This window comes from Marmota flaviventris, chromosome 1, assembly GCF_047511675.1.
Source record: "Marmota flaviventris isolate mMarFla1 chromosome 1, mMarFla1.hap1, whole genome shotgun sequence".
Classification (NCBI taxonomy): Eukaryota; Metazoa; Chordata; class Mammalia; order Rodentia; family Sciuridae; genus Marmota; species Marmota flaviventris.
The window spans coordinates 77,975,780-77,991,604 of NC_092498.1; the positions used below are offsets into that span (position 1 = coordinate 77,975,780).

General features: G+C 33.3%; 1 protein-coding gene across 2 annotated transcripts in view; it reads right to left on the reverse strand.

Annotated features, from left to right (window-relative positions):
* Snx13 (sorting nexin 13) overlaps nt 1–15,825 on the reverse strand; it is a 149,277-nt gene that overhangs the window by 35,339 nt on the left and 98,113 nt on the right. For both annotated transcript variants that reach the window (XM_027932728.2, XM_071613663.1), the window contains exons 14-15: nt 6,919–7,023; nt 6,229–6,361 (exon numbers count right to left, since the gene is read on the reverse strand). In XM_027932728.2, coding sequence (XP_027788529.1) covers nt 6,229–6,361; nt 6,919–7,023 — 238 coding nt within the window. The remainder of the gene's footprint in view (nt 1–6,228; nt 6,362–6,918; nt 7,024–15,825) is intronic.

Consider the following 15,825-nt stretch of genomic DNA (forward strand, 5'->3'; position numbering starts at 1 on the left):
ACATTCCACCTTGCTAATCCCCTGCCTCCTCCCTTTCCCCACCTTCCCTCTTCTCTATCTAGAATTCATGTATTCCTCCCATGCTCCCCCCCTCCCTACCCCACTATGAGTCAACTTCCTTATATCAGAGGAAACTTTCAGCATTTGTTTTTTTGGGATTGGCTAACTTCATTTAGCATTATCTTCTCCAATGCCATCTATTTACCTGCAAATGCCATGATTTTATTCTCTTTTATTGCTGAAAAATTCCACTGTGAAAATATACCACATTTTTAAATCCATTCATCCACTGAAGGGCATCTAGGTTGGCTGCACAGTTTAGCTATTGAGAATTGTGCTGCTATAAACATTGATGTGGCTGAGTCCCTGTAGTATGCTGGTTTTAAATCCTTTGGGTATAGTCCAAGGAGAGGGATAGCTAGGTCAAATGGTTGTACCATTCCCAGATTTCCAAGGAATCTCCATATTGCTTTCCGTATTGGCTGCACCCATCTGCAGTCCCACCAGCAATGTATGAGTGTACCTTTTTCCCCACATCCTCGCCAACACTTATTGTTGTTTGTCTTCATCATAGCTGCCATTCTGACTGGAGTGAGATGATATCTTAGAGTAGTTCTGATTTGCATTTCTGATTGCTAGAGATGATGTACACATATGAAGACACGAATTGAGTGTCAACCTACTTTATATACAAACAGATATGAAAAATGTGGTATATATGTGTAATAAGAATTGTAAAGCAATAAATAAATAAATAAAGGAATTTCAATGATTATAAGGGGAAAAAAGAAAATAAAAACAAAAAGGGAAAAACAAAAAAGTATGAAATATAGCAGGTATGCAAATAAAAACAGGTATAGACAATAACATAATAAATAAAACTACAAATAAAATTAGTGTGAGGAACAAATAAACTGATTTTTAATGTATCTATCAAATCCATTTATCTAGGTAGTAGAATTGTTTCAACAACACCTGAAGTCTACATTCTTAAATTATTATGTAGCTAATAGTCCAAAGGATAAGATAAAATGCAATGAATTTCTTTAAAAAGCAATAAGAAAAATTTTTAAAAAATAAATGGTAGAGAATAGTCAATTAAATATTATTAAATAATATCAAACAATAATCTTTTCCTTAGGGCTTTTAACTTTATATCTGAAGAAATAGCAATTGAAGTATCTATTTTGAGAACACAAATAAACCTACGGTACACAATATTTCATACAGAGTTGAAAGTTAATGTGTTTACTAGCCATTAAGAAATTACTTGTAAATTGGTTCTCTAAATGGGTCTTCAAAAGGCAAGATTGTACTACTTCTACAAAGAAGCATTGCCTTCAACTTTAAACAACTTTAAAAGCTCAGGAATATTTCTCAGTTTCTCAGAGCTTTGATCACAAAATACAAACAGGAAATTGCACCCAGGATGATCCCTTGGTTTATAGGAAAGTGATAACTAAAATGAGTAAACAAATGTTCACTATCATCCTTATTAAGTTACATGCCTATGGCCTCTTTTGTGGGCCAACCTCTTAAATCTCCCCACCACAGACAAATCAATTTAAAGAGAAAATTCAGGAGCAAAATAAGGGATAGTCAATTTTCTCAATTAATAATATCATCATCTAGAAATACAGTCTAAAATCAATCTTGGTTCATATTTAACCAAGAATTTAATAAATGTCTATAAATATTAGAACAAAAAAAATCAACTATTACTCAACATTATGAAAAAATATAATTTAAATATTTTTTGAAGACTGTGAGGTCTTACTTTAGTAATATCTCCAGAAAATATCCCCAGGTTATCCATAATCCCACAGCCCCAAATCCATAATTCACTGAAACAGTGAATTCAAAATGGCACTCAAAAAGTTTTTGTCTTTGGAGCTGCCTGTGTTTCCATTTTTGGATTAGATATGCTCAACTTAAAGCCTTTGAAAATATTTCAAAATCTACAAAACTTCTGGTTCCAAGTATTTTGGATATGAGATACCCAACCTATAATTTAAAATAATTTAAGGCTGATTTAACTAAAGAAAGCAATCATGAACAAAAAGGGAGAAGGAAGGAAGAGGACAAGGGGAAAAGCGGAGGAGAGGAGAAAGAAGAGAGAGCATGTTCAAGAAAGCCATTCAGTTAATTAGCTCTCTACTTAGTTTTGATCAAAATAAAATGTTGAAGTTTGCAAAGAAAACCATTAGAGGATTCTTATCACACAGAAGACTTGGCCCATTCATTTTGGGCTCAATTTAAGCCAGGCACACAGTAATACTGTATTAAATAATTATTTCAGAATGTTTTAAAAAGTAGTCAACATTTCAAAATGTCTAAAATATACATTAACTGCTGAGAAGTTTAATTTCAAAAGTCATAAGACTATAAACAAAAATGTAGAGAATGACTATTTTTGATAATCTTATAGAGAAAACTAAATCAGAAGATTTATTAGTTGAAAGTTATATCAATGGCCTAAAAGAACAATAAAAAAGACACTAAAGTCAAAAGCCATTTTTAATAACAATGTTTCCTATTATACCTATTATATACATTTCAAAGTGGTTTCCAAAATGGGATAATTTCTCAGTATAAAATGTATAAAAACTCATCAATTAGGACCCAGAATGTTAGATAGCAATGTCCTAGAAGGATATTAAGATATATAAAAAATAATTCCAAATGATAATCCATGATTCAAATGTGAGGAGTTATTCACTGATTGATATATAACTAACTAAATAAATAAATAAATATTATATCCAGCTACAACTAAAAAATAAATATTTTTTTAAAAAAGTAACACAATGAGTTGATTATGACTCAATATTTTCTTTTACTCTGGGTTGTATAGCTAATCCATAAATACTAAGATAGATAAAATTAATGTAAACAATAAAACTTTAAAATTGTAATTTTAAGATGGTTAATTGATATTGCAAATATACAGCTGCTATTGCAAATTTCATACCATCTCTGTAAAAGAACACTTTTCAACTGAGACAAGAAATACAAATACACTAGATACCTTAATTATACTATCCAGTTCCCACAGAAATATTTTATTTAAAAAGAATATTTTCTGTAATTAATCAAACCGAGTTAATAAAATATTATACTAATTATACAAGAACATTAATTAAAAAACCCAAGGTCTCAATCAGATCCTTGATCAATATAAAAGTTATTAAAGCTCAAATATAAACTTTTAAAAATCGATTTCTTTATATTCTACAAAAAAATCTCAGTACTATGAACAGAATGGTAGGAAGCAGAAGAGAGGGGATGCTAGAATGCTTCCGTAACAGAGATTTTTTTTTACATTTTTTTAATATTTATTTTTTAGTTTTAGGTGGACACAATATCTTTATTTTTGTGTGGTACTGAGGATTGAACCCAGTGCCTTATGCATGTTAGGCGAGCATTATTTTTTTAAAGTGTGAATCTATTATATACCTATCCCCAAATGATACTGTCAATAAAGCCTATTCATAAGTTAATGGCCAAAATTTTGATTAATACACTCTCTTAAAATATTTGCTGAATTAAATCTTTGTCATTTACTTCTTATTATATTGTTCATTTACTTAGCAGAACGTTTATCAGAAAGTTTGTCAACTCGTGCATATTTAGAGCTTAAAAAATACTTCTGAATCACAAGTAAAATGGTTAGAATCTGAAGACCTGTGTCCTAAAGGGCTTTCTCTCCACTTTTCTTGCAGAACTCACTACTTTCTATTAAGAAAAAAATGATATTTCTGATTTAGTTTGTAAAACTAAAACTATAAAAACTCTTGCTTTATATACAGAAGAGTACATTTTCATATATATATATAACTGCATTAAAATCCAGTGACATGGATCACTAAGATACTATGATGCCAATATCATTCCAGATTTATAACAGAAGAAATTAGAGAAATGCAAATCAAAACTATTCTAAGATATCATCTCACTCCAGTCAGAATGGCAGCTATGATGAAGACAAACAACAATAAGTGTTGGCAAGGATGTGGGGAAAAAGGTACACTCATACATTGCTGGTGGGACTGCAGATGGGTGCAGCCAATACGGAAAGCAATATGGAGATTCCTTGGAAATCTGGGAATGGTACAACCATTTGACCTAGCTATCCCTCTCCTCGGACTATACCCAAAGGATTTAAAACCAGCATACTACAGGGACTCAGCCACATCAATGTTTATAGCAGCACAATTCTCAATAGCTAAACTGTGCAGCCAACCTAGATGCCCTTCAGTGGATGAATGGATTTAAAAATGTGGTATATTTTCACAGTGGAATTTTTCAGCAATAAAAGAGAATAAAATCATGGCATTTGCAGGTAAATAGATGGCATTGGAGAAGATAATGCTAAATGAAGTTAGCCAATCCCAAAAAAACAAATGCTGAAAGTTTCCTCTGATATAAGGAAGTTGACTCATAGTGGGGTAGGGAGGGGGAGCATGGGAGGAATAGATGAATTCTAGGTAGGGCAGAGGGGTGGGAGGGAAAGGGAGAGGACAAGGGATTAGCAAGGATGGTGGAATATGATAGACATCATTACCCAAAGTACATATATGAAGACATAAATTGGTGTCAAAATACTTTATATACAACCAGAGATATGAAAAATTGTGTACACATGTAATAATAATTGTAATGCATTCCACTGTCATTTTTTTTAATCAGTTTAAAAAAATCTGGGAAGTAAACCCTCAAAAAAAAAAATAAAAATAAAAATAAATGAAGCTTAAAGCAATTATGTATGGTTGGCCACCACTGAGAGGGGCAAAGGACAGGTAGCTGATCATCAAAAAAAGTAGGAAATGGGCCGCTAACAGCTAACTTCAGTATACCACACTTCCCTGCTCAACCAATAGTTAACAGCTGCAGTAGAGATGGGGGTGGAAATCGCACTTTCCAACACAAGGGATTACTCTCTGGACTGCTCTTTCCCTGCCTTTGGGCACTTATGCAGAAAAGTAAGAGAGGGTGGGGGCTACAAAAAAGCAAGACACTACCACTCCTGTGGGCACCAGCTCTGGGTTCTAGATTCTGTCTAGAGAAGTCTGTTATCTCTGTTCTGTCTCTTAAGTAAAATTTGCTTTCTAGCTGACCTAGGTGTTTCTCAAATGTTTAATCTTCAACACCAGGGGAAGGACAGGATTCTGATTTCCAAGACCAATATCAATATTACAAGAGATTAGTAGTAAACTGTAAGTAAAATCTAAATATCTGACTCTTGAATTCTGCTTCTTACACTATAAAACGCTTAGAGTCCTCAGTATTCTCATTTGAAAAAATTGAAACTTTAGAATAAATAACTGTGGTTTCTTCCAGCTGAAATGTCTTCCACAGATGAAGACTTAGAAACTAAGATTCAATAAAAGATGGGATTCAATTCAATTCAAGGATTTGGAAAATAATTCAATAACAATAGAAAAAAACCTTCAATTTTTTTTATATCACTTTATAGTTTGTGATATACTCTGAGTCACTATTATCTCACTTACTCTGCCCAATAATCCCATTATAAAGCATGAATATTATTTCTTGATTAACTTATTAGCAAAAGGGAAACTACCATAAAAATATCTAAGTGATCAACCACAAGAACACATTCTTCTTCAAGAAGCTGAGCCTTCTGCAGTTTTAGTCTGATAATAAATTCTCAACATTTTAATTCAATATAGCAACTAAATTTTTGTCATTCATTGTAGAACTTTAAAAATATAATTATATTTAGGCTTTAAAAACATTTTTAATCTAATTTAAAAGGTCATTCTTTTTATGGTTTTTATTGGCATATAATTATACATAATAGTGGGATTCATTGTGACATATATGCACATGCATACAAAGTAATTTGATCAATCACACTCCCAAATACCTCCCTACCTCTCTTTCTTTAGTTCCTTTCCTTTGTTCTATTGGTCTCCCTTCTATTATTTTTTCCCCTTTTCCCTTATTATTTTCTTTTAATTAGTGTATTATAATTATACATAAAAGTGGAATTCATTGTATGTTCATATATATATATATATATATGGCATAATTTGGTCAATTTCATTCACTAGTACCTCCCAAAGCTCTCCCCTCCTCCCTCCCTCTATTCTATTTTTGTCCTTTGTATTTTCCTGAGATCTCTTTTTATTTTAAAGTCATTCTTTTGGTAGTCAGAATATAAACAGGGATAAACACATACACATACATACAGTGCCATCTTACCTCCATCCCCATCATCTGATCCTCTGAAACTAGGATCTTTTAACATGTCCAGCTCAGCTAACATGCGCACATAAAGTGCATTTTGTCTGAAGGAAGGATAAAATCTTTCATCTCGTAGCATCAACTCATATACCTTATTGGAATAATTCAAGATATTCAATAATTAATACAAATATATGGTGAAATAAAATTTCACCAAAAGCTACAATAAAGTCTTGCAATAATATATCATAGTTGTAATACATGAACAATATGACTATATCTCAAATAATGATTTCTGGTCCCTCTGGGAACTAAGTTACACTGAAAATGGTCCTACTTTATTCAACACAATCACATGACAGTAAGCTATCTATAATATACTAGGATACAGTATTTTCTAAGAAAAAAGTAGAGTAAATGTAAAGGTTCAAGGCTCAAATTAAAATGAAAAAGTCTTTTTATACATCAATTCATCAATTTATAAAACTAGGAAGTCTGCCTCTTCAGTCAGATTCAAAAGAAGCAACCCCAACATAGAATTTTTGTGTTGATGAATTAAAGACATAAACACAAAATATTGGCCTATATTTTTGGAATTGCGAGATACTGTTGTCATAACTCATCTTTTTAGTTATGTTTCATTAACTTTTTTAAAAAATAATTACATTAACCTGGAAGTTTTTTCAAGAAAGATAAAACATACAATACCTTTCTTTGAATGTCATCAAAGATTTCAGGGGTTGGATCTTCATGATTCAAAGTGTCCGCTAATTTTGCTACTAAATAGTCATCCACAGTAACTCTTGGAGATGCCTAACAAACAGAAAAAGAATAATGATATTTGGAGTTTCTAAATACAAATTAATAATAGAATTCATAATAGAATTATATTATTGAAAGTAATTGGCAGATACAAATCACTGGTTTGTAAATGATACTTTTGATGTTTAAGAATCTGAAATACAGTTAGAGCCTTCCCTTCAATGAACAAGGTAGGAGACTCGTAGATAAGCATGGGTTTAAATATTCATTTTTATTGAGCAAGTTATCTCTTACTAGACTACTCCATCTTAAAATGGAGATAATATTTCAAAAGGTTATTTAAGATTATAGTTTAAGAATTAAAAGAGATCTATGTAAGACATGTAGGACAGTGTCTGGCACACAGGAAACTCTGTCATTAGGAGTTAAATCAAAGTTTAATATTCAATAGTACAAGATGTATATTATGAATGCCAAAAGAATAAGACATTTAACTTATTTGACACTATGGGAATCTTTTTGAGTGGGCTTTAAATGAGACTACCATTACCCTAAATTTGTTTTTATACCAATGCTATAGCAACATTCCAATGTAATATGGGAAGAAAATAAATCTTAAAAATTAATTTGTCCCCAAAACTTTCATTTTAAAGTACATAATGTGACAAATACTACCTAGAAATACAAAATCTGACCTTTCAATTTCAAAATTAACTTTATTATGAAAATAGGTCTACCACCTTTGCCCCCATAAATCATATAGGCTATACATGTCTAAATTGCCCATGTTTAAGTAGTTTGAAGCATAATGATGTCACAATATGACAAATTTCCCTCAGAAAACATATTTAAACATAGATAATTTAAACTTGTAAAATAGAAGCAGGGTTCCAAATAAATTAGTTTCAGAAATATTAAGAAAATATGATGAAAAAGCTATATACCTAAAGCTTTGGTATTTCAACCTCTGAATTTTTAGTTCTATAGAATGTAAACAGGAATGAGTGCCCAAAATGGTAACTTTTGGAGAAACTAACAAAAACATGTTGCTTAAATAATTTCTCTAATTCTAGCCAATAAAGTACCTAAGGAACACAGTGGATAAATCAAAAAAGGAGAAAAAGTAACAGCAGGCTATAAATGTGTAGGAAAGGGGCTATAAAACTTCTAATGCTGTTGTAATTTGTATATGAGGTGTCCTCCAAAAGTTCCTATGTTGATGCAGAAATAGTCAGAGGTGAAATGATTAGATCACAAAAGCTATAACCTAATCAGTCCATCCTAGTTTGAATGGGCTAACTGGGTGTTAATTATAGGTATGAGGAGCAGGTGGGTCACATCTTCCCTTTGGCTCCTTTCTCTTTCTCTCTCTCTCTCTCTCTCTCTCTCTCTCTCTCTCTCTCTCTCTCTCTCTCTCTCTCTCTCCTTACTAGCCATTATGCACAGAGCACTGCTCCTCCACCACACTCTTCCACCATGATGCTCTGCCTCACCCTGGGTCCAGCATGGACTGAACTCTGAAACCATGGGCTTTTCCTCCTCTTAAATTGTCCTTGTTAGGTATTTTGGTCATAGCGATGAAAAGATAACCACAATGCCCCTTGTAAATTCAAAGTGTCTGGTAGTAAACCCAAGCTGGTCTGTGATCAACACTTTTAGAGATACAACCAATCAGGATTTCTCCTCCCAAAAAAGTACTGCAGAAGAAATGCAAACTCTGTATTATTTTAACATAAATGTATGAAAATAACTATTTTCCTAAAATGTTCTATTAACATATATTCTTTTCTATAACATAAATTATTACTTATAAGAGGACTAGTTAATAGTAGCAATTAACATTAATAGAACTAATTTTTTAAACTCTACAGGAGAAAATGTAATAGTAGTTTATGACTGTGTTTTCCAACACAGCTACTTAGCTTTCAAAAAACTCCTAACTGGCTTTAACTTTACATAGTAAACTATTATATTTTTAATTATTAAAATTCAGAAACATAAGACTACAAAAGCAGAATGTATGTACACTAAGATATTTAAATCCTGTAGGCTACATTATTTTATATTCTTGGAAAACTTAGTATAAGGCAGAAAAATGTACACACATAAAAGCAGAATGCATATAAACAAAAATACTATCTATATTTAGCAAAACAAAAGAACAAATTGTCTGTCTTTTCCATAATGCAGTAGTTTATTTTTATTTTTTCTGTTTCTAGTAATACCTCTGTGAATTGCCTGCAGCCTTTAGGACATCTTTTTCTTTTTTGTTGTGTTACAGCTGAATGCAGCCTAATGTAAAATTCACTTTGACTTTTATCTCGTCTCTATTCAAACCCAACTCAAGCTCATTTTTTAATCTCAATCTTATTTGGTGACATATACTTTCAACAAAATTATTTGGCCCTAGAATAAGTGGAATTTTATTTAAATGATAGGTTTTAAGATGTAACAGAATTTGTTTCAAGTTCTCAAAAATAGGTCTAAACTTTGCACCCATGGCTCATTTTTCAGTTAGATCCTTTGCACCTATAAATAAATCATATAAGCTATCTACATCCAAACTACCCATTTTTAAGTAGTTTAAAGTGCAATGATGTCATCACATATGATAAACTTCTCTTTCTCAGAAAAAGTTTTAAACAGATAATTTAAACTTGTGAAAAAAAAGTAGTGTTCCAAATAAATTAGTTTCAGAAAAGAAATTGTTCAAGTTGTCTGTCCCTTTCTGATTACATTTTTTTTTTAATTCTCAAGTTATCTTATTTCAAAACAAGAGTCATCTGGTTCACTATATGAGTGTCTGTAATAGCCTACATATAATCTCAAACAACTTAAGTCTACCAGTTTTCGGTAGCTTCAAAGATTATCAGGTACATTTAGAAAAATAGCAAATAAATTTGTTAACTGTAATCCTTTTCATCATCCTCTGTTTCAAAATATTTTCAAATTAGAAAAAGGCATTCTTCTTGTTGCATACTTTTTTTTTTTTTAAGAGAAAGAGGGGGGGAGGACAGAGGAGAGAGAGAGAGAGAGAGAGAGAGAATTTTTTTATATTTATTTTTCAGTTTTCGGCAGACACAACATCTTTGTTTGTATGTGTTGCTAAGGTCAAATAAGGGCCGCACGCATGTCAGCCAACCGCGCTACTGTTTGAGCCACATCCCCAGCCCCCATACTTTTTTTTAATTTATTTTTTAATATTTATTTTTTAGGACACAATATCTTTTTCTTTTTTTTTTTCATTTTTATTATTGGTCGTTCAAAACATTACATAGTTCTTGACATATCGTATTTCATACATTTGATTCAAGTGGGTTATGAACTCCCATTTTTACCCCTTATACAGATTGCAGAATCACATCAGTTACACATCCACTGTTTTACATATTGCCAAACTAGTGTCTGTTGTATTCTGTTGCCTTTCCTATCCTCTACTATCCTGCCTCCCCTCCCCTCCCCTCCCCTCCCCTCCAATCTACTCTCTTTACCCCCTCTACTGTAATTCATTTCTCCTCCTTGTTTTTTTTTCCATTTCCCCTCACTTCCTCTTCTATGTAATTTTGTATAACAATGAGGGTCTCCTTCCATTTCCATGCAATTTCCCTTCTCTCTCCCTTTCCCTCCCACCTCTCATCCCTGTTAATCTTCTTTTCATGCTCTTCCTCCCTGCTCTGTTCTTACTTGTTCTCCTTATATCAAAGAAGACATTTGGCATTTGTTTTTTAGGGATTGGCTAGCTTCACTTAGCATGATCTGCTCTAATGCCATCCATTTCCCTGCAAATTCCATGATTTTGTCATTTTCTAGTGCAGAGTAACATTCCATTGTGTATAAATGCCACATTTGTTTTATTCATTCATCTATTGAAGGGCATCTAGGTTGGTTCCACAGTCTAGCTATTGTGAATTGTGCTGCTATGAACATCAATGTAGCAGTATCCCTATAGTACGCTCTTTTAAGGTCTTCAGGGAATAGTCCGAGAAGGGCAATAGCTGGGTCAAATGGTGGTTCCATTCCCAGCTTTCCAAGGAATCTCCATACTGCTTTCCAAACTGGCCGCACCAATTTGCAGTCCCACCAGCAATGTATAAGTGTACCCCTTTCCCCACATCCTCGCCAGCACTTGTTGTTGTTTGACTTCATAATGGCAGCCAATCTTACTGGAGTGAGATGGTATCTTAGGGTGGTTTTGATTTGCATTTCTCTGACTGCTAGAGATGGTGAGCATTTTTTCATGTACTTGTTGATTGACTGTATGTCCTCCTCTAAGAAGTGTCTGTTCAGGTCCTTCGCCCATTTGTTGATTGGGTTATTTGTTTTCTTATTGTTTAATGTTTTAAGTTCTTTGTATACTCTGGATATTAGGGCTCTATCTGAAGTGTGAGGAGTAAAGATTTGTTCCCAGGATGTAGGCTCCCTATTTACCTTATTGTTTCTCTTGCTGAGAAAAAACTTTTTAGTTTGAGTAAGTCCCATTTGTTTATTCTTGTTATTAACTCTGGTGCTATGGGTGTCCTATTAAGGAATTTGGAGCCCGACACCACAATATGTAGATTGGAGCCAACATTTTCTTCTATCAGATGCAGAGTCTCTGATTTGATATCAAGCTCCTTGATCCATTTTGAGTTAACTTTTGTGCATGGCGAGAGAAAGGGATTCAGTTTCATTTTGTTGCATATGGATTTCCAGTTTTCCCAGCACCATTTGTTGAAGATGCTATACTTCCTCCATTGCATGCTTTTAGCACCTTTATCAAATATAAGATAGTTGTAATTTTTTGGATTGGTCTCTGTGTCCTCTCTTCTGTACCACTGGTCCCCCCGCCTGTTTTGGTACCAGTACCATGCTGTTTTTGTTACTATTGCTCAGTAGTTTGAACTCTGGTATGGCTATACCGCCTGATTCACACTTCCTGCTTAGAATTGTTTTTGCTATTCTGGGTCTTTTATTTTTCCATATGAATTTCATGACTGCTTTCTCTATTTCTACAAGAAATGCCGTTGGGATTTTGATTGGCATTGCATTAAACCTATAGAGAACTTTTGGTAATATCGCCATTTTGATGATGTTAGTTCTGCCTATACATGAACAGGGCATATTTTTCCATCTTCTAAGATCTTCTTCTATTTCTCTCTTTAGGGTTCTGTAGTTTTCATTGTATAAGTCTTTCATCTCTATGTTAGGTTGATTCCCAAGTTTTTTTTTTTTTTTTTGAGGATATTGTGAATGGGGTGGTTGTCCTCATTTCCATTTCAGAAAATTTGTCCCTGATATACAGGAATGCCTTTGATTTGTGCGTGATGATTTTCTATCCTGCCACTTTGCTGAATTCATTTATTAGCTCTATTAGTTTCCTTGTAGACCCTTTTGGGTCTGCTAGGTATAGAATCATGTCAACCGCAAATAGTGATAATTTAAGTTCTTTTCCTATTTTTATACCTTTAATTTCTTTCGTCTGTTTAGTTGCTCTAGCCAGTGTTTCGAGAACTATGTTGAACAGAAGTGGTGAGAGAGGGCATCCCTGTCTTGTTCCACATTTAAGAGGGAATGCCTTCAATTTTTCTCCGTTCAGAATGATGCTAGCCTGAGGCTTAGCACAGATAGCTTTTAAAATATTGAGGTATGTTCCTGTTATCCCTAGTTTTTCTAGAGTTTTGAACATAAAGGGATGCTGTACTTTGTCAAATGCTTTTTCTACATCTATCGAGATGATCATATGGTTCTTATCTTTAAGTCTATTGATGTGGTGAATAACATTTATTGATTTCCGTATACTGAACCAGCCTTGCATCCCAGGGATGAATCCTACTTGATCATGATGCACGATCTTTTTGATATGTTTCTGTATCCGATTTGCCATAATTTTATTGAGGATTTTTGCATCTATGTTCATTAGAGATATTGATCAGTAGTTTTCTTTCTTTGAAGTGTCTTTGTCTGGTTTAGGAATCAGGGTGATGTTGGCCTCATAGAATGAATTTGGAAATTCTCCCTCTTTTTCTATCTCCTGAAATAGCTTGAAAAGTATTGGTATTAGCTCTTCTTTAAAGGTTTTGTAAAACTCTGCTGTATACCCATCCGGTCCTGGGCTTTTCTTAGTTGGTAGTCTTTTGATGGCTTCTTCTATTTCCTCAATTGATATTGGTCTGTTTAGGTTGTGTACATCCTCCTGACTCAATCTGGGCAGATCATATGACTGAAATTTATTGATGCCTTCACAATCTTCTATTTTATTGGAGTATAAGGATTCAAAATAATTTCTAATTAACTTCTGTATTTCTGAAGTGTCTGTTGTGATATTGCCTTTTTCATCCCATATGCTAGTAATCTGAGTTCTCTCTCTTCTTCTCTTCGTTAGCATGGTTAAGGGTCTGTAGATCTTATTTATTTTTTCAAAGAACCAACTTTTAGTTTTGACATTTTTTTCAATTGTTTCTTTTGTATCAATTTCATTGATTTCAGCTCTGATTTTAATTATTTCTTGCCATCTACTACTTTTGCTGTTGTTTTGCTCTTCTTTTTCTAGGGTTTTGAGATGAAGTGTGAGATCATTTATTTGTTGGTTTTTTCTTTTTTTAAGGAATGAACTCCAAGCAATGAATTTTCCTCTTAGGAACTGCTTTCATTGTGTCCCATAGATTCTGATATGTTGTGTCTGTGTTTTCATTTATCTCTAAGAATTTTTTAATTTCCTCCTCGATGTTTTCTGTAACCCATTGATCATTCAGTAACCTATTGTTCATTCTCCAAGTGATGCAGGATTTTTCCTTCCTTCTTTTATCGTTGATTTCCAGTTTCATTCCATTATGATCAGATAGGATGCATGGTATTATCTCTACTCCTTTATAATTTCTAAGAGTTGCCCTGTGACATAATATATGATCTGTTTTTGAGAAGGATCCATGTGCTGCTGAGAAAAAAGTGTAACTGCTTGATGTTGGGTGGTATATTCTATATATGTCAATTAAGTCTAGGTTATTAATAGTATTATTGAGTTCTATAGTTTCTTTATTCAACTTTTGTTTGGAAGATCTGTCCAGTGGTGAGAGAGGTGTGTTGAAGTCTCCCATAATTATTGTATGGTGGTCTATTTGACTCTTGAACTTGAGAAGAGTTTGTTTGATGAACATAGCTGCACCATTGTTTGGGGCATATATATTTATGATTGTTATGTCTTGTTGGTGTATGGTTCCCTTGAGCAGTATGTATTGTCCTTTTTTATCCCTTTTGATTAACTTTGGCTTGAAGTCTATTTTATTTGATATGAGTATGGACACTCCTGCTTGTTTCCGAGGTCCATATGAGTGATATGATTTTTCCCAACCTTTTACCTTCAGTCTATGTATGTCTTTTCCTATCAAATGCGTCTCCTGTAGGCAGCATACTGTTGGATCTTTTTTTTTAATCCATTCTACTAGACTGTGTCTCTTAATTGGTGAGTTTAAGCCATTAACATTTAGGGTTACTATTAAGATATGGTTTGTACTTCCAGCCATATTTGTTTATTTATGTTACTTAACATGATTTGTTTTTCCTCTTTGATTATTTTTTCCCTTTACTGTCCTACCTCCCACTGTTGGTTTTCATTGTTATTTTCCATTTCCTCTTCCTGTAATGTTTTGCCAAGCATGTTTTGAAGAGCTGATTTTCTAGCTGCAAATTCTTTTAACTTTTGTTTATCGTGGAAGATTTTAATTGCATCTTGCATCCTGAAGCTTAATTTCGATGGATACACAATTCTTGGAACCCATTTTCTTTCAGCGTTTGAAATATGTTGTTCCAGGATCTTCTAGTTTTCAGAGTCTGTGTTGAAAGATCAGCTGTTATCCTGATTGGTTTACCCTTAAATGTAATCTGCTTCCTTTCTCTTGTAGCTTTTAAAATTCTCTAGTTATTCTGTATGTTGGGCATCTTCATTATAATGTGTCTAGGTGTGGATCTCTTATGATTTTGCACATTCGGCGTCCTGTAGGCTTCTAGGATTTGGAATTCTGTTTCATTCTTTAAGTCTGGGAAGTTTTCTAGTATTGTTTCATTGAACAGATTGCTCATTCCTTTGGTTTGGACCTCTATACCTTCCTGTATCCCAATAACTCTTAAGTTTGGTCTCTTTGTGTTATCCCATATTTCTTGGATGTTCTGCTCATGGTTTCTTAACAGTCTTGCTAACATGTCTATATTCTTTCCAAGTTGAAATACTTTGTCTTCATTGTCTGATGTTCTATCTTCTAAGTGTTCTACTCTGCTGGTAGTACTCTCATTTGAGTTTTTAATTTGGTTTATTGCTTCCTGCATTTCTAGGATTTCTGTTTGTTTGTTTTTTACAACCTCTATCTCCCTGTATAGTTGATCTTTTGCTTCTTGGATTTGTTTATGTAATTCATTGTCAAAGCGATCTTTCATAGTCTGATTTTGCTGTCTAATGTCTTCCTTGAGACTCCAGATCATCTGAAGCATGTATATTTTGAATTCTTTATCTGACATTCCATCTGCTACAGATATTACCTCTTCTAAGTTGCATTGACCTGCATTGCTTGTGGTCCTTTCTTTCCTTGTCTTTTCATACTGCTCAAGTTTCTTTCTGCTTTGTGAAACTGTTGTGTTATTGATTTTCCCCCTATATATTTATATTGCTCTTGTATAGTTGCAAAGTCTCCCTTTTGTGGAGAAAGACAATGTTGACAGTTCTCAATATCAATAGTACATCATCTAAGTACATGTTTTCCTTATTACTACATTTATAGCTAGACTCTATGTCTACAAATATTGGTTTCGATTATCGTTTACAAATATAGTCATTAGTTTCATGAAAGGCATACCGTTTCTGGTAGCTTGAAGAAAATTCAATTT